This window comes from Lepus europaeus, chromosome 4 (genome assembly GCF_033115175.1).
Source record: "Lepus europaeus isolate LE1 chromosome 4, mLepTim1.pri, whole genome shotgun sequence".
Lineage (NCBI taxonomy): Eukaryota > Metazoa > Chordata > Mammalia > Lagomorpha > Leporidae > Lepus > Lepus europaeus.
Genome location: NC_084830.1, coordinates 19,547,550 through 19,565,850, shown reverse-complemented (window position 1 = coordinate 19,565,850; position 18,301 = coordinate 19,547,550). Strand labels below are relative to the sequence as shown.

Here is an 18,301-nt window from a genome sequence, read left to right as displayed (position 1 = left end):
CTTCTTCTAGGTCTCCCATGCAGGTGCAGGAGCCCAAGGACTTGGGCTGTCTTCTGCTGTTTTTCCAGGCTATAGTAGAGAGCTGAATCAAGTGGAGCAGCTGGGGTATGAACTGGAACCCATATGGGATGCTGGCACGGCAGGCAGCTGCTTTACCTGCTACGCCACAGCGCTGGCCCAAATATACTGCCCTGTAGCAAATGTCTTATCACGTGACTGTTTTATTTATGTAGATAAATTTTGGGGATAAGTTACTGTTTTCTGGACTCGGTTTCCTTGTCTTGTTCACAGAACCCTGTCTGCATTGGCTCACTGGTCTGCCATCTTCAGTGACACACCGTACCTTCCACTGTTGGCGTTTCCATTTGTAAAATTATTCCAGAACAACCAGCTCATCTGTTTTGAAGTTATTGCTACTCTCATAAGTAAGTAGATATTTATTATAGAATGAAACCAAGAATGGGTTCTCATACATTTTCCTGATGTCTTTGTACCTTTGAAATGTTTAGCAACTCTAGATTTCTCTACTTTTAAATTAAAAAAAATGAAGCAGTCAGATCTGCAGCAAAAAATGAGACATTTCAAACATTTATATGTAAACTTTTCTATATGCAAGGAAATTGGTATAATGACATTTTAGAAGATACTGTTATAGACTGGATTTTGTTAGTAAGAAAGCAGCAGACCTCTCATTTATTAAGTCAGTTATTCTTCATAGACTTGTTACAAACATGTAAAGCGCTTGGTGCACAGGGCCTGTTGTTTAGCAACCAAGTGTTGATCCCGTCCTCATCCTTATCACCCATGGCTAACATTTGCTGCATGCTTTCTGTGTGCCAAGCACTATTCTCAGTGCTTTGCCTGTAGGGTAGGTTGATTTACCCCATTTTTATAGATGAAGAGACAGAGGCACAGAGAGCTTAAGTTACCCAAGGTCAGGTTGGGCAGAGCAAGCGTTTGAACCGAGGCGGTTGGCCTCCACGGCCTGAACTCCCAGCTGTTGTGTTTACTGCCCATCGTCATCAACACAGACAAGTGAGTCATGCAAAATGTGTCCTGGTGAACTGGCCCCAATGGCTGGGGCTGGACCAGTCCTGAACCAGGAGCTTCATCTGGGTCTCCCATGTGGATGGCAGGGCCCCAAGTACTTGGGGCATCCTCTGCTGTTTTCCCAGGCACATTATTAGCAGGCAGCTGAATCAGAAGTGGAGCAACCAGGATTGAACCGGCACCCAGATAGAATGCTGGCATTGCAGGTGGCAGTTTAACCTGCTGTACCAGCCCTTAGAGTTTCTCTTTGAAATGATATGAGGTTTTTAGAAAGATATGGGTGATGATTGCATACAAGGGTACTTTTAAAAGTTCATGAAAAATGCATATTATGAAAAAAACTATGAATGGACTTCTAAAGTTTTTTGCACCAAAATAAACTTTTTTTTTTTTCAATATTTATTTTATTTATTTGAAAGAGTTACAGAGAGAGGTAGAGACAGAGAGAAAGGTCTTCCATCCACTAGTTCACTCCCCAGATGGCTGCAAAGGCCAGAGCTGCGCTGATCCGGAGACAGGAGCCAGGAGCTTCCTCCAGGTCTCCCACACAGGTGCAGGGGCCCAAGGACTTGGGCCATCTTCTGCTGCTATCCCAGGCCATAACAGAGAGCTGGATCGGAAGAGGAGCAGCCGGGACTAGAACTGGCGCCTATAAGGGATGCCTGCGCTTCAGGCCAGGGCTTGAACCCTCTGCACCACAGTGCCGACCACTAAACTTAGTATTTTTTAAACTATTAACTTACTGTTTCATTTATTTATTAGAGACAGATATACTGAGTGGGGGCTGGAGACAGGAGTAGAGCAGTCAGGACTTGAACTGCTGGCGTTGCGGATGGCCCATTAATCTGCTACTGTGCTGCAATGCTATTGCAGGCAACAGCTTAACCTGCTGTGCTACAATGCCAGCCCCTTTCGTAAACTTCTTAAGGTACCCTTGTAACTGTGAATGTAAGTAATACCTCTGAATTGTGTGGTTAAAATGGCAAATTATATATAATTTGCCACAATTAAAGAATAGAAGCAGATTATATCTAATTTAGGTAGGCACGCAGAACCGTGTTTTTCGTTTCTGGTACAATCTTGTTAGATAACTAACATATGGTTATATGCTTAGAAGATTAACTTTTCTTACATGAAACCTTAATTTGGGAGATTATCGTTCCTTCTGTAAGAGTTAGCATGAGTAGCTTTGATTTTCCTCAAAATTAATTTTATTTGGTAAACATTGACCAAGCTCCCTCTAATGGTTAGCACTATTTGGCATATGCCACTGTTATAAAGGACTTCAGACTTACAGTCTAGCCCGGGACCTAGAAGAAATTTTGAAGGAAAACAGTCACTTCTGTGTATGATTTGGAATATATTTATAAAAGTCATTTCAAACATTGCTTTGATGGCCAGATAGAAATTCCTTTATTAAAGAATCTGCACACCATTATCTTTTCTCTGTATTTTGCTGTCAGTCAACTCTGGCCCTCATCCCCTACCCACACTTGTGTGGTGGCACCAAAGCCGAGTAAAAATACTTAAGGGAAGGCGGATGATTACTGTGTACAGCAGGATTTCTCTCTCACTAGGAAAACAGTGGCCTATTAATCAAGATTAAATAGGGGGGTCAGGACTTTGTGTATGTGAGTGGCTTTTTTGTTTTTTTGTTAGGATTTATTTATTTATTTGAAAGGTTGAGTGATAGAGGAGATGGAGGTGGAGGAGAGATCTTCCATCTGCTGATTCACTCCCCTTGTGGCTACAACAGGTGGAGCTGGTCCAGGCAGATCTTGGAACTCCATCCAGGTCTCCCACGTGGGTGGCAAGGGCCCAAGCACTTGGACCACCCTCTGCTACCTTCCCAGGCACATTAGCAGGGAACTGGATGTGAAGTGGAGTACCTGGGATTTGAACCGGTGCTCTGACATGGGCTGCTGGTGTTGTAGGCATCAGCTTAACTCACGGCGCCACAATACTGGCCCCTGTGTGTAACATTTTAAGTTCCTAGAACTAGCAGTGTCTGAGACATAATGGGTACTTGTAAATATTGCTGAACTGGATCTCTCTTTTAAAATTAATTTATTTAAGAGCATTAGTTTGTAAAAGTTAAAATCCTTCTCATGTCTTAGTCTTTGCAAGGTCTTATTTATGACTTAATTGCTAGCTCGAGTTTTAATGCTCACTACTACGGGGCCAATGTTATGGTACAGTAGGTTAAGCGTCTGACTGCAACACCAGAATGCTATATGGGCACCAGTTTGTGTCCTGACTGCTCCACTCTTTTGCAGCTCCCTGCTAATGTACCTGGGAAAGCAGTGGAAGATAGCCTAAGTGCTTGGGCTCCTACATACATGTGGGAGACCTGGAAGAAATTCCTGGCTCCTGGCTTCAGTCTGGCCCAGACTTGAGCTTTGAGGCCATTTGGGGAGTAAACCAGTGGGTAGAAGATTCATTCATTCTCTCTCTCTCTCTCTCTCTCACCCTCCTCTCTCTCCTCTCTCTCAGTCTGCCTTTCAAATAAATAAAAAGAAATATTTTTAAAATAATAAAAATAAATGCTCAATAATAAATGACGTAATGGTATTCCAGAATTGGAAGATTCTTATAAACCATATGTAATCCAATATTCCGCTGATAAAGGCTTCTATTGGTAATTTTTAAAAATTGTATTTATTTATTTGAAAGGCAAAACTATAGGAGTGGGGAGAGAGTTCTTCCATCCACTGGTTCACTCCCCAAATGGTTGCAACAGCCAGGGCTGGGCCAGGCTGAAACCAGGAGTCAGGAGCTTCCTCCAGGTCTCCCACGTGAGCACAGGGGCCCAAGCACTTGAGACATCTTCTGCGTTCCCAGGTGCATTAGCAGGGAGGTGGATCAGAAGTAGAACAGCCAGGACTCAAACCAGCACCCATATGGGTTGCCAGTGTGGCAGGCAGCAGCTTTACCCACTACACCACATCAGCAGTGCCTCTATTGATAATTTGAGATAGAAGATCTCATATCAAAGAATAAAACGGGCTGGCATCATGGTGCATCAGTTTAAGCTGCAGCCTGTGATGCCAGCATCCCATCTGGGCTCTGGTTCAAGTCCCAGCTGCTCCATTTCCCATCCAGCTCCCTGATATTGATGCCTGGGAAAGCAGCAGAGAATTGCCCAAGTGCCTGAGCCCATCACCCATGTGGGAGACCTGGATGGAGTTCTGGGCTCCTGTCTTCTGCCTGGCCCAGCCCCAGCCATTGCAGCCATTTGGGGAGTAAACCAGCAGTTGGAAGATCTCACTTTCTCTCTGTCTCTCCCTCTATCTTTCAAATAAATAAATAAGTCCTTAAAGAAAAAAAAAAAGAATAAAATTACAACTCAATATGTAAAATAAAGCAGTGAGTGAACGTTTGGCAAAAGGGTCAAGACTCCTACATCCGGTAGCAAATTGCCTGGGTTTGAGTTCCTGCTGCACTCTGACTCCAGCTTCCTGTAGTGTGCACCCCGGGAGGTAGCAAGTGATGACTCAAGTAGTTGGGTCCCTGCCAACAACGTAGGAAACCTGGATTAAGTCCCCAGCTCCCTGCTTGGGCTTGGCCTAGCTCTGGCTATTGTAGGCATTTGGGGAGTGAACCAGCAAATGGGAGCTCTTTTTTTCCATTTGTCTACTTCTAAAGTAAAAATTTTAAAATAACAGAGTTTAGTAATAAGTAAAGGAGAAGTTAGACATAGGCTTTTTGAGCAAAACAAACTTCTATAGGGCTTTTGAGAGTGAGGGGTTGTGCTGATTACAGAGTACAAGTGACTTAAAGCTAGCCTCAGAAGATCTTCCATCCCCTGGTTCACTCCCCAGATGGCCTTAACCGCAGCCATGGCTGTGCCAAGCCAAAGCCTGGAGTCTGGAACACCATCTGGGACTCAGGTGGATACAAGGAACCCAACACTGGAACCATCATCTGCTGTCTCCCAGGATGCATTAGCAGGAAGCTGGATTGGAAGTGGAGTAGGCAGGACTCATACCAGATCCCAAGCGGCAGCCTAACCATCATGCCACAGCACCTACCCCAGAGCTTTTCTAATTTTAATTACACAGGAATTTTAGTAGATTTGAGGAGATTGGCGTGTTAACATTGATGATGTTTAATGAAGACTTAAATAGAGACCTTTTCTGAATGAGTCATTTGTTAATAGTGAGATCAATAAAACATGAGTCAGCAAGAACCTGAATGACCTTTAACTAGGATCAGGAATACTTTGGAAAATTGGTTTTGTTTGTTTGTTTTAATTGAGACTCTTTTCAATGACTGCTTGTAATAATCTGCAAAATTTCTACAAGCCTAAGATAACTGAGTTAACACTATACAGTTTTTAAATCTATTCTTCTACAATTTAAAGATGGATTTTTCTCTTATTTATTCATAGTCATATCAGGACATTAAAAGTGGATATGTTTAAGAATTTCCACATGTATATTGAGAATATAGAAATATATTTAAAAATAAATATTTTTTCCCCCATAGTCAATTGGTGTCAACACTGGTTTGAATACTTTCCTAATCCTCCCATCAATATTCTGAGCATGATAGAAAACGTTTTGGCATTTCATGACAAGGAACTGCTACAACACTTCATCAATCATGATATAACTTCCCAGGTGAGATGTGTAAGGTTTTAGAAGCTAACATTGATTCTAGTATAAATAAAAGGGTTTTCTTCAGGAAATACAATAAGAAGCATACTATACTTTGTATTTTTTAATAGTATTCCATTCTTTTTCTTCATTAAACTGCCTTCCTGAAAGTTTATAGTGGGTCCAAATTAAGGTAATTATTTTCATAATTATGTATGTAATATTATAATTTTCATAGTTTAAATCAAATGTAAGAGAATATTATCAGCAACTTTATTTTTACTTCACCCTAGAAAGATAATACATTTTTCCTTATTTATTTTAGCTATATGCGTGGCCTCTTCTTGAAACTGTGTTCTCAGAAGTACTGACAAGAGAGGAGTGGCTGAAATTATTTGATAATGTCTTTTCCAACCATCCTTCATTCCTCCTGATGACTGTTGTAGCCTACAACAGATGTTCTAGAGCTCCTTTGCTCAACTGTAATCTCAAAGATGATTTTGAGGTAAATATCCTTGTTCCTAAGAAGGGGTTCTCAAATTTCAATTGAAAAAATCCATTTATTGTGTTCCTACTATATGCTGGGCACTGGGGCTAAGTGGCAGTTTGTAGATAAATGTTTTTTAAGAATTTATTTATCTGAAAGAAAGAGTTAGAGAGAGAATGAGATCTTTCATCCTCTGGGTCACTCCCTAGTGGCTGCAGTGGCTAGAGCTGGGCCAGGCCAAATCCTGGAGTCTGGAACTTCATCCATATCTCCAATGTAGGTGGCTGGGGCCCAAGCACTTGGACCCTCTTCCGTTGCTTTCAGAGGCGTATTAGTGAGGAGCTGGATCAGAAGTGGAGCAGCTGGGACCCAAATCAACATCCATAGGGGATGCTGGCGTTGGAGGCGGTGGCTTAACCCACCGTGCCACAATGCCGACTTCCAGCTTGTAGATAGTTAAACCTGCGATTACAGAAGGTTATTAGTCTTAGCAGTTGTAGCTTCAAAAAAGAATCATGATAACATGGGGCTTTTGTGTTTGTTTTGCCTTTCTAAAGGATACTGAGAACCTGAGTAGCTGTTTATTCTATGGCTGATCTTCTGAGTGACCCCCCTGGTCTGGGCGAGTGTGGATGCTTTTGACTTGTGGAGATGTTAACCAGGAGAGTTTTGAGTCCTGGCAAGAAAGTGACTGAAGGAAAGCACCGAGGTGGTTTTAAAAGGAGAGGCTCAGAGCAGTCGTTTAGCATAGCTGTCAAGATCCAGCGTTACACACTGGAGTGTCTGGGTTCCATTCTTGACTCTAACTGCTGATACCAGCTTCCTGTTAACTCAGACGCTGGGAGGAAGTGGGAAAATCTCAAGATGATTGGATTCCTGCCATTCATGTGGGAGAGCTGGATTGCCTTCCCAGCTCTCAACTTCAGCCCGGCCCAGCCCCAGCCCTGGTTGGCATCTGGGGAGTCTACCAGTATACTGGGGAGCATGCTCTTTCTCTCAGTCATTGTCTCACTCTCTCAAATAAATAAACAAAATTTAAGGAAAGAGAAAGGAGAGGCTCTTTAGGTAAACAAGATGAATTGGTTGGTATTATATGTTTATGTATGATTTATTTTGTGATTCCTATCAAATTAAACTATTTTTATTAAATGGTCACATGGCACATATGTTTCTATTTTGAATTTAGATCTGCTAATGAAACAAGATAAAGTGAAGCCATTTCAGATATTGTTAAAGAATCAAGCTCATTTATTTTCAAGGCCAGTTTATTTCCTGACTTACTTATTTTGGATTGTGGATGCATTATTTTTCTATTGTATTGGAAACCTTCATTTTTAGTTAAAGTATAAATCATTTTATTTAAAAATGTCATGAAGGTGAATCTTCTATTAAAAACAGGTTAAGAAAAACTTAGTGAATTTGCAAAAAATATCTTAAGGATAAATTCACACTTACATTTTTAAACTTTTGTTTTAATTCTACCTCATCATTGCATTGTTAGGTAAATCTTGATTTAAACACCATGTTTTCTTACAGTATTTTTTTCACCATCGGAATAACCTGGATATAAATGTTGTGATTAGAGAAGTTTATCATCTCATGGAGACCACGCCTAGTGATATCCATCCAGACAGCATGCTTGCTGTTTTCACAGCACTGACAAAGGGGCAGTATCCAGTATTTAACCAATATCCGACGTTTATTGTGGACTATCAGACACAGGAGCGAGAAAGAATAAGGAATGATGAACTGGATTACCTAAGAGAGAGGTAATCATTCAACAGTCGTTCCATGGTAGAAATGAAACCTGTTACAAATACAGCAAAGTTTTTAATGCAGAATACATTTAAATTATGAAATATTTGTATAAAATTAAAGCTTGAAGACTGGAAATATTTTTTTAAAGGTTTATTTATTGCCGGCACCATGGCTCACTAGGCTAATCCTCCACCTGCGGCACCGGCACCCCGGTTCTAATCCTGGTTGGGGCGCCGGATTCTGTCCTGGTTACTCCTCTTCCAGTCCAGTTCTCTGCTGTGGCCTGGGAGTGCAGTGGAGGATGGCTCAAGTCCTTGGGCCCTGCACCCGTGTGGGAGATCAGGAGGAAGCACCTGGCTCCTGGCTTCTGATAGGCGCAGCATGTTGGCCGTAGCGGCCACTTGGGGGGTGAACCAACGGAAAAAAGAAGACCTTTCTCTCTGTCTCTGTCTCTCATTGTCTAACTCTGCCTGTCAAAAATAAAAATAAAGAATAAAAAATAAAGATTTATTTATTTATTTGAAAGTCAGAGTTACACAGAGAGAGGAGAGGCAGAGAGAGTGAGAGAGTGAGAGCGAGGTCTTCCATCACTGCTTTACTCTCTAATTGGTCGCAGCAGCCTGAGCTATGCTGATCCAAAGCCAGGAGCCAGGAGCTTCTTCCAAGTCTCCCAAGTGGGTGCAGGAGCCCAAGCACTTGGGGCCATCTTCTACTGCTTTCCCAGGCCATAGCAGAGCTGGATTGGAAGTGGAGTAGCCGGAACTCGAACCAGTGCCCATATGGGATGCCGGCACTGCAGGCAGCAGCTTTACCTGCTACGTCACCACCACAATGCTGGCCTCTGGAAATATTTTTAAAGATACTTAATTCTTACACATGGAAGTAAAAATCATTTACTCACTAAACTGATATATATTTTATGTAGTGATTGAGGACTTATGTTTGCATTTTCATAACAACTGATGTTACCTACTTAAGGCAGACAGTTGAAGATATGCAAGCAGAAGTAGACCAGCAGAGAGTGGAAGATGAAGCTTGGTATGAAAAACAAGAACTGCTTCGTAAAGCCGAAGAAACAAGACGACAAATACTCTTACAGGAGGAAGAGAAGATGATGCAACAGAGACAGAAGTATGCTTTATCCTCTGTAACAATCTGGACTTAGTGAGTTAGCTGGATGATTTTTATTTCCTTTCGTTTTATCACTAAGGAACCACACTTTGTATAGAATTACCCAGCTTAATTTCCACTAAACAAATTGTTAATAAATAGAATAGATACCACTTTCTAAAAAAAAATAAAATGAAATTGTAAAATTATACTATTAAATATGGTATAAATTTACACTGATTATTCCCAAATAACATTAAATCTAATGTACCTTGTAGGACATTATTTAAAAACATCCTCTGATAGGCAGAAATATGTTGTCATAGAGTGCTAGGAAGTCACCATTAGTGGAATATAATTTTTTAAATTATGTTTTAAGCATATTTGTATGACCTGACAATTGAAATGAAAAGTACTTGCTGTGCATTTAATACCTTGGAGGATAAGAGAAGAAGTATTAAATGCTCATGTAAAGTCTGTGTTAATAAGGTAAAAATGTTTAACTTAATTAAAATTATAGAATGAGGAATTAGACTAGGCCTTATTGTTGGGAAACTCAATTCTGTGAGTGTTCTTATTCTCGGGTGGAACTTTATGAAACAGATTTCTGTCGTGGGTTTAAAAAGAGTTACAGACCTGAGCCATTAGTGTGCTCCTAAAATTCTAAGAGGAAATCTGTGCCATGTTTGATAGCATTAGAGCATTTTCTTGGCATTCTTCCTTCAAATAAAGGACACCGATTATGTTGAAATGATCTGAGTCCAGTAGAGCTGTTAGAAGTTTGAGTGAAAAGAATGACCAGTCTTGTCATGTCATCATGGTGAGTGTAGACTCTGTAATTGGGCATCCTTCACTTACGTGTCATAAGCAGCGCTGTGCTATGGTGGCACCAGTTAAGTTGTGAAAGTGTACCAGAATAGGTAGCAGGAAGCTATTATTGTGAAAACAAGGCAGATGATATTGGTAAATGCTTTTCCTTGATGTATCTTGTACTTAAGACTAGCTGCTGTGAAAAGAGAGCTGAAAATAAAGGAAATACACTTACAAGATGCTGCGAGAAGGCGTTTCCTGAAGCTTCAGCAAGATCAGCGTGAAATGGAGCTGAAAAGACTGGATGATGAAATTGAGAGAAAGGTTCAGTATGCTTGATTCTAGTACTCGGGCATCTCCATGTGGTCTCATTTACCTGTGGTGAGGGATGGGCGTTCAGCCTGGCGGTTGGAACACCCGTGTCCCACACCACAGTACCCGAGTTTGATACCCAGTTCTGGATCCGGACTTTTGCTTTCTGCTAATGCAGACCCTAGGAGGCAGCAGACAACGGCTCAAGCCCTTGAGGCCCTCCCAACCACTCAGAGGCCTGGAGTGAGGGTCTGGCTCCCAGCCTCAGCCTGTCCCTGTCCCAGCCCCAGCCCCCACGGACATCTGGGGAGTGAGCCAGTGGATAGGAACTCGTGTTTGTCCCTGTATATACTTGATCTCTCTTGCTGTGTTCCTGAGCCAGGTCCACACTGTTTGAATGGCAGTAGCTTGGTAATGTTTGATGAGCTAAGCCTAGTTCTCGTATTAGTCTTCCTTTTCAAGGACTTCCCTCAGTATTCAGGTGTTCATCACTGTAAATAGACTTTGAGGATTGTGCTGCTCTCTCTGAGTCACTACCTGTTTCCATCCTATTGGAATTTTTATTAAGAATTACTGGATTTAAGCACTAATTTAGGGAGTTTCAATCCTAGTTTTCATGAAATAATAAAATCTTTAAGTCTTTTGAAATATTTTTATCTACTACAAATCTATTTTTATAGTATGATAGTCCTTTTGTTTAAAGCTAATTTTAAACTGGATTTTAAAATCTGCAGTTCCTTGCTATTATCTCATCCAGTGAATAAGATTTATGTTACATTATTGCAGAAAAGTTGTGTGTTCTTCGCCAAAAGTTATACAGGCTCAGAGCTCTGCTGTCTTTATTCTAAACACTTGTGAGATAAGGGAAGGCGTTTATTGGTCAGGGAATCCCAAAAAGCCCATTCAGTGGCACGACCTGGCCTCTGGCTGCGCTTCCAGCTCCTGTCCTGCCAGACTGCCAACACCCGACTTGCAGTTCAGACTCCAGCAGGAAAGCTGGCTGAATCCAAAGTGATGGTGAGGGTACTGTGGACATCTGTTAGCAGGAAGCCAAGTGGATCTGTTTCTGCTCTGGCACACAGCTGTTTGCATTTCCAAAAATTCATAAGCAGAAGGAGCTTTTGTAGTTGAAATTCCTAAGATGTTATTTGCCGTGCCAAACCTCCCTTCTACTCTGTGGCATTGTGGCATTGTTACTACTCTTGTTCTTCGCAGTTCAGCTAGCTGCTTAAGTCACCTCCTTAAGTTAACTGTTTTCCATGCTGTGTTTTTCTCACCCCTTAGATGTGTGTCTTGAATATCCCACTATATTCTTGTTTGTACTGTTTCTTCTAATATAGATGTTTAATAGCATGTCTTCTAGTCAAGAATATCTAACACTTTATCCTATGAGTACAGGTAGTAATGCAATCATTACAAGTTTGCCAAATGAATGCATGGAAGTAGATGGCTGATTGGTTATGGTTTCTGTTGTTTAAAAAAAAAAGTTGTTTGAAACGTTTATTATGTATTTTGTTCTCATCCATAAGAATAATTGGAGCTTTAGGCAGACAGATATTCAAGATGAGTTTGAAGCTTCTGTAGTCCAGAGTACCTTACCCAAACCCTCCCGTGCGTAGCACTGAGAAGCTTCCAAGTAATTAAACTTTGGAGAAGGATGAGCTCTAAATTAACTCAGTCTGAGCAAAACACATCCAGCTTGAGTAGTCCATGATAATTTTAACCCCGGAGTATTAGTTGTCATAGCAAATTTATAAAAAATGTAGAAATTTACTCAAAAAGAACATTAAATAAATGTTACATTTTATGAGACTAAACATTCTCTGTTTCTCTATATCCCAAATTTAAATTGCTCAGGTTTTTCTCACTCAGTATTGGTGACTGTAAGAGCTGCCATCTGTTCTTCCAGGCTGGGTGGATGAACATATGGGAATCATGTTTTCCTTTTTAAAAAATTAAACAACTTTCATTCGGAGATTATTCCTAGATTCCACAGTGAGTCTTAATATATTGTCACCTACTCTGATTTCAGAAATCTCCTTCCTATTCTAAATCCTCTAACTTGGTTGTTCAGACTGTAGGATTACTAAATCTATTAAGAATTATTTTTACATTATTTTTGGTATTCACAGTTTGTTGTTTGGCCATAGGTACAAATGAGAGATCAAGAAATTGCTAGCACAGCCAAAGACCTTGAAATGAGACAGCTGGAACTCGAATCACAAAGGAGACTTTATGAGAAGGTATAAATCAGTTAATTTCCAATATAAGAGGAGCAGTTTGTACAAACCCTGTTTGGACTGTATTTACTCAGAGTTTCCTGACGTTCTCTTTATTTGGTTCTAAGCAGAATGTGAATGTCATCCAGGATTGTAAGGTAGCCAAAATGTCTGAATGTACAGTTTGTTGTAATTCTTCAGTTCATGTTTCTGTTTGCAGCTTAGTTAAGTTTGCGAAGCACCAGATGTAAACCCCAGATTTTGCCTCAGGATCTTCTACCAACTCTCTGAGTTTTCCTGTATGTCTGTAAAATTATCCCAGTACTTCACAAGACTCCCATAAGGTAGATCAGACGAGAGCTAAAGTACTTTAAACTTGAGGCTTCTGCAGTCAGATCAGTAAACATCTACTTAGCACAGGCAATTCAGTTTTCAAGACACTGGAAAAAGGAGCCGTGTTTATATAAAATTTTATTTGATAAAATAATTTGTTACTCATTTATTTCATGTTGAAAACATAAGTTTTTACTTCTTTCAGCTTCTTAAAGCCAGACTTTGAGCTGGATATTAGTGATAACTGTGAATTCATAACAGGTAACATACATATGATTATTAGCCACATTAAATAAGATGTAAAATATATTGTGTGCATTTGTATCTCATAACCCCCTTTTTTTTAACGTACTGAATTTCTTCTACAACTAAACAAGAAATTTACAGTTTGGTTAGGTCTCCTGTTTTGATTTGGATTTAGTTCATTTGAAGGTTAGTTTTTACTATATTTTCATGAGGAGATGGCACTAAGGAAACCAATAATTTCCAAATTAACAGAAAATTTACAATAAAGATATTCAAATATTTTTCTCTCAGATTCTCAACTATTAACATTTTGCCAAATTTTCTCTCCCTTTTTCTATTTTTTTAAAAATTTATTTATTTGAAAGGCAGAGGGAGAGAGAGAAACAGAGAGAGAGAGGTCTTCCATCCATTGGTTCACTCCCCAGATAGCTGCAATGGCCAGAGCTGCGCCCATCTGAAGCCAGAAGCCAGGAACTTCTTTCGGGTTTCCCACATGGGTGCAGGGACCCAAGGGCTTGGGCCATCTTCCACTGCTTTCCCAGGCCATGGCAGAGAGCTGGATCAGAAGTGGAGAAACTGGGACTCAAACTGGCTCCCATATGGGATGCCGGTGCTGCAGACCAGGGCTTTAACCCGCTACACCACAGCGCCAGCCGCTCCCTTTCTCTACACACACACACACACTTTTTTCCTTGAACTGTTTAAGTTGTAGGCTTACTCTCTAAATATTCCATTGCTAAGTTTTCTAAAGCCAATAGATCTTCCTACAAAACTACAGTGTAATTATTGAAGTCAGAAAATTAGCATAATATCTAATAGTTAGATTTGATCAGTTGTCCCAAAAATGTCCATCTAAGATCATCCAATTTTTTATGTCTTTTTGAAATTGGAACCTTTCCTGAGTCTTCCTCCTATTTGTGCATTGAGAGTTGTGGAAGCTAAAGCAGATACTTTGTAGACTGCCTTCAGCTAGCATTTGTTTCTTCATGATGACATTCAAGCTATATACTTTTGGTAGGAATGGCAGTAGTGATGTTGAATTTCTTTCTGTGTCTCAGAAATGTTTACTAGTCCCTTTTGGCTGTCCTTTTTTTTTTAAAGAAAAAAAATGTATTCTATTTACTTGAAAGGCAGAGTTACAGAGAGAGGTCTTCCATTGGCTGCTTCACTCCCCAAAGGGCCTCAACAGCCAGGGGTAGGACAGATCAAAACCAGGAGCCAGGAGCTTCTTCCAAGTCTCCCACGTGAGTTCAGGGGCCCAAGTACTTGCGCCATCTTCCACTGCTTTCCCAGGCCATAAGCAGGGAGCTGGATCAGAGGTGGACCATCCAGGACTTGAACCAGTGACTGTAGGGGATGCCAGTACTGCAGATGGCAGCATAACCCGCTGTACCACAATGCCTGCTCATTTGGGTGTCTTTTGAAAAAAGTCAAACCTCATATTAAAGAGGAGTTAAATTACTCAACAAAACTAACTTAAGAAACCATGACCTGATTAATTATGGGCAAAATGCTGAATTAATCTTTCAGATTGGCTTTAGTGATTAAGACTTTACCTGCCAAACTTATCTCCTACATTAGATTAATTCAGTGTCTATTTCTTTTTCTTTTTTTTTTTAAGATTTATTTATTTATTTGAAAGAGTTACACAGAGATAGAAGGAGAGGCAGAGAGAGAGAGAGAGGTCTTCCATCCACTGGTTCACTCCCCAATTGTCCACAACGGCCGGAGCTGTGCCGATCCAAAGCCAGGACCCAGGAGCTTCTTTCAGGTCTTCCATGTGGGTGCAGGGTCCCAAGACCTTGGGCCATCTTCTACTGCTTTGCCAGGCCATAGCAGAGAGCTGGATCAGAAGTGGAGCAGCTGGGACTTGAACCGGTGCCCATATGGGATGCCAGCACTGCAGGCAGCGGCTTAACCTGCTGTACCACAGTGCCGGCCCTTCAGTGTCTATTTATAAAGATAACTACAGAAAACAGACAGACAATATTGTGATTACCTCTGTTGAAAATGTTCACTCAACACTCCCTATATGTCCATATCAAATAGAATTTTTTAACAAAAGAATAAAACTAAGCACAGATTTAAAATAACAACAACAAAATGAATACCCGTAATCCAGATCCCTTCCCTTCTTCGTCTTCCAGGCCCTTGTCTCACCGTCTGTTTTCTGGCAGGTGTCTCTCACACATCCGCACCCTCCACTTGGTATAATACCAGCCTTGCAGAATCGCTGTGAGGATGGAATGACCACTCTGGCTAGGACTCCCAGAATGCAAGGAAAACCCTTACACTCCCAGTTACGTGTGTTACTATAGAGGATACAGCTTAAAATCAGCAAAGGTAAAAGGCACGTCAGGGAGAGACCAGGCCGCAGCTTCCAGCTGTCCTGTCCTGGAGGAGTTGTGCAGGTATCACTGTAACGTTCCCTGCAAAGATGTGTGATAGTGGGGAGCATCACCCACCAGCCAGGCTCCTTCAGGCCTTAGTGGGCAGGGTTCTACTGGGGGTTATGCAGGCACGGAGTACACACTTGGCTGCCCTTCGCCACTTTCTCTCCTCTCTCAAATATCAGATCAAACTGATATAGCTTGGGCCGTGGCTCCCAGCATACGTAAGTGGCGTGACCACAGGCAAGGCATACCAAGGGCTTAGAGGTAGTTTTCCCAGAGCTGGTCAAGGGTCTGTCAGTCTTCTTTTTGGAATATGTAGAGTTTGAAGAATTCAGGCCTACTGAGTTTTGTCTGATACATAGTAAGTGCTGGATAGATACTAGTTTCTCCCCTCCCCCTTAGCCTAAAGAGTTTTATCATTTTTAAAAAAATGATTAACAACTTCCTTCACCCATGTGTGTCTTCATACCACCCCTGTATCTTTATTCCTTTTCACCATTTTTAGATTTCTGTTGCTTCTTCCTGATCCTTAATCTCCATAGAAACCTGGTTTTATCTCTTTATGGAGTACCTAAAATTCCATGCTTGCTGCTTTTCTTTTCTGCTTAATAAAATTATTTCTCCAAATGGCTACATATCTTTGTAGTTGTCATTTCTAGTGACTGTTGATGAACCATAACTTTTTTTTTAAACTTTTTCAAACTTTTTCCTGTTTGATATTTGTTTTATAGTTTTTGGCAGTAAATATCACACATAAAACTCTTCTGCATTTAATTGAAAATATTTTTACTTTCAGCTAATTACCAAAAGTAATTATGCTATGTGTAGATAATTAGAAAAGTTTTTTAAAATCCCTCAAACAAAAAGTCTCAATTGCTGATTTTGCTAATGGCAAAAAGTGAGATTATTTGGTACATACAATTTGTATTTTTTCTTTTTTAAGTTAAATCTTCATGAAGATTGTTTGCTGTCCTTCCCCCAACCATTGTACCCTAGCAATCACTAATCTACCTTCTGTCTCTGTGGATGTACCTGTTTGGACATTTCTTATGAATGGAGTCTTACAACGTGTGGTGTTTACACAATTGGTTTCTCTCACTTGGCGTATTTTAGGGTCCATTCATGTTGTGGGCATGAGTCAGTATTTCACTCCTTTGATGTGGCTGCAGAGTCCATTGTATGAATAGGCCACATTTTGTTTTTATACTTCTCCTTGGGTGGACATTCGGATGGTTTCCACTTTTTTGCTGTGGTGAATATTGCTGCTATGAACGTTCATCGACAACGTTTTGTGTGGATTTTGTTTGAAGTTCTCTTGGATACAGACCTAGGAGTAGAGAATTCCAATTTCTCCACATTCTCATAAACTTATTGCCTATTCTTTTGATTACAGCCATATTAGTGGGTGTGGAGTAGGCTCTCACTGTGGTTTTCATTTATATTTCTCTAATGACTATGTTAAGTGTCTTTATATTTTGATTGGCCTTTTTTATATTTTCTTTGCAAATAATGTGCTTAATGTCTACTCAAAGTATGTATGGGTCATTCTTTCAAACTTAAACTGTCATGTAATTTTTTGTTGAAAATTAAAAATTTTAATAATATGGCAGTTCTGGAATCAGATTGCTCCCCTGCTGCTTCCTAAGACTTTCTTGTTATTTCTTTGCTTAGTGACTTTCTGAACTAAGTCTGTAGTCTGTTCCTTGACGTGTGTAAGCCACTGCAGTCTCTTCCCCGCTCAGTAGTCAGCTGATCACTGGACAGAGATTTCCTTATCAGACACTTTGAACCAGAGAGCTCCTAGTGTTTGCTGAGGGACTCTGCACACATCCAGCGAGGCAGTTTTTACAGCTCTGACATAGACTTCACTTCCTGTACAATGCCTGGAAGTTAACCCGACGTGAGAGTTTAGACTCTCCTGAGATGTGAGTACATGGTCATTGGCAAGTGCGTACCCTTCCACGCACACATGGCCTTCTAGAGTCCCAAGGATGGAGGAGCTCTGCAAAGCCTCCTGTGGACATGGGATTCCTCGGATTTTCTTATTCAGTTTATGTTAGCCTATCATTTGCTCTACCCATCATCCACAGCCTCAGATAGTTAAGGTGTTGAATAATTTCTCCTAAAGACTTCCAGCAGTCATCCCAGGGAAAAGGCTGGTTGCACTAGGTGAGTTCTGAGTGAGCGTTGGGAGTGGGGTCTCCCAGGGCATCCCCAGCCCGGTACGTACCGGCAGTTCTGCACAAATGGTGATTTCCAGGAGCTCCAGCCCTGCGCTTCCCCCTCCATCGGCTGCGAGGCTGCTGATTTTCAAGGCTAGTTGAAGCTTAGGAGTAGGTTAGGAACAGCAATAATGCAAGTTAAAACCACATAAGGCTTGCTCTTCCTACTGAGGTTCAGCCATTTTTATGAATAAAAATTTGCTACAAGTGTTAGGTCAATTTCAGTACTTCTGACAAGTTTTGACATTATCCTCAGTGCTACCATGGAGAAGAGAATTTTCAGAGGTCTTTACTTGGTCATTTTTGATGATGTCACTAATGTTTGCATATCACTTTGAAAATTAGATGATTGTATTTTTCATTTGTGTGCATGTTAGTGTTCTGAAGAAGAAAAGTCATTTTCATATTCTAGCATTTTTGTATAGATCAGTGATTTTTTTACAAATGATTTTTTAAAAAGAATCTTACCAGAAGTCAAGAAGCTGTTGCAAAAGAAATACGAGAAGATGCAGATGCCTATAGACGAAAAGTGCACCTTGAAGAAGACCTGTTTCATAGACTGATAGAAACCGACCAGACTCAGAGCCAGAAGGCTCAGCAGGTAAGAGAATGGTCCGCACAGGGGAATTCCCCGGACAGCTGATATGATGCGTGGGCTTCCTTGTCAGCTTTCAGACTCAAATTCCTTGCTTTATTTGCAAGCTTCCTACTTCTTTAACAGGCATGTACATGTTTCTTTCATACCCTCTGAGAATTTTAATAC

General features: G+C 40.8%; 1 protein-coding gene across 4 annotated transcripts in view; it reads left to right on the top strand.

Moving 5' to 3' along the window:
• Nucleotides 1-18,301, top strand: part of TBC1D31 (TBC1 domain family member 31) — a 64,091-nt gene that overhangs the window by 34,341 nt on the left and 11,449 nt on the right. For all 4 annotated transcript variants that reach the window (XM_062188042.1, XM_062188041.1, XM_062188043.1 and 1 more), the window contains 8 exons: nucleotides 292-425; nucleotides 5,539-5,672; nucleotides 5,974-6,153; nucleotides 7,672-7,904; nucleotides 8,872-9,024; nucleotides 10,002-10,137; nucleotides 12,276-12,368; nucleotides 17,999-18,139. In XM_062188042.1, coding sequence (XP_062044026.1) covers nucleotides 292-425; nucleotides 5,539-5,672; nucleotides 5,974-6,153; nucleotides 7,672-7,904; nucleotides 8,872-9,024; nucleotides 10,002-10,137; nucleotides 12,276-12,368; nucleotides 17,999-18,139 — 1,204 coding nt within the window. The remainder of the gene's footprint in view (nucleotides 1-291; nucleotides 426-5,538; nucleotides 5,673-5,973; nucleotides 6,154-7,671; nucleotides 7,905-8,871; nucleotides 9,025-10,001; nucleotides 10,138-12,275; nucleotides 12,369-17,998; nucleotides 18,140-18,301) is intronic.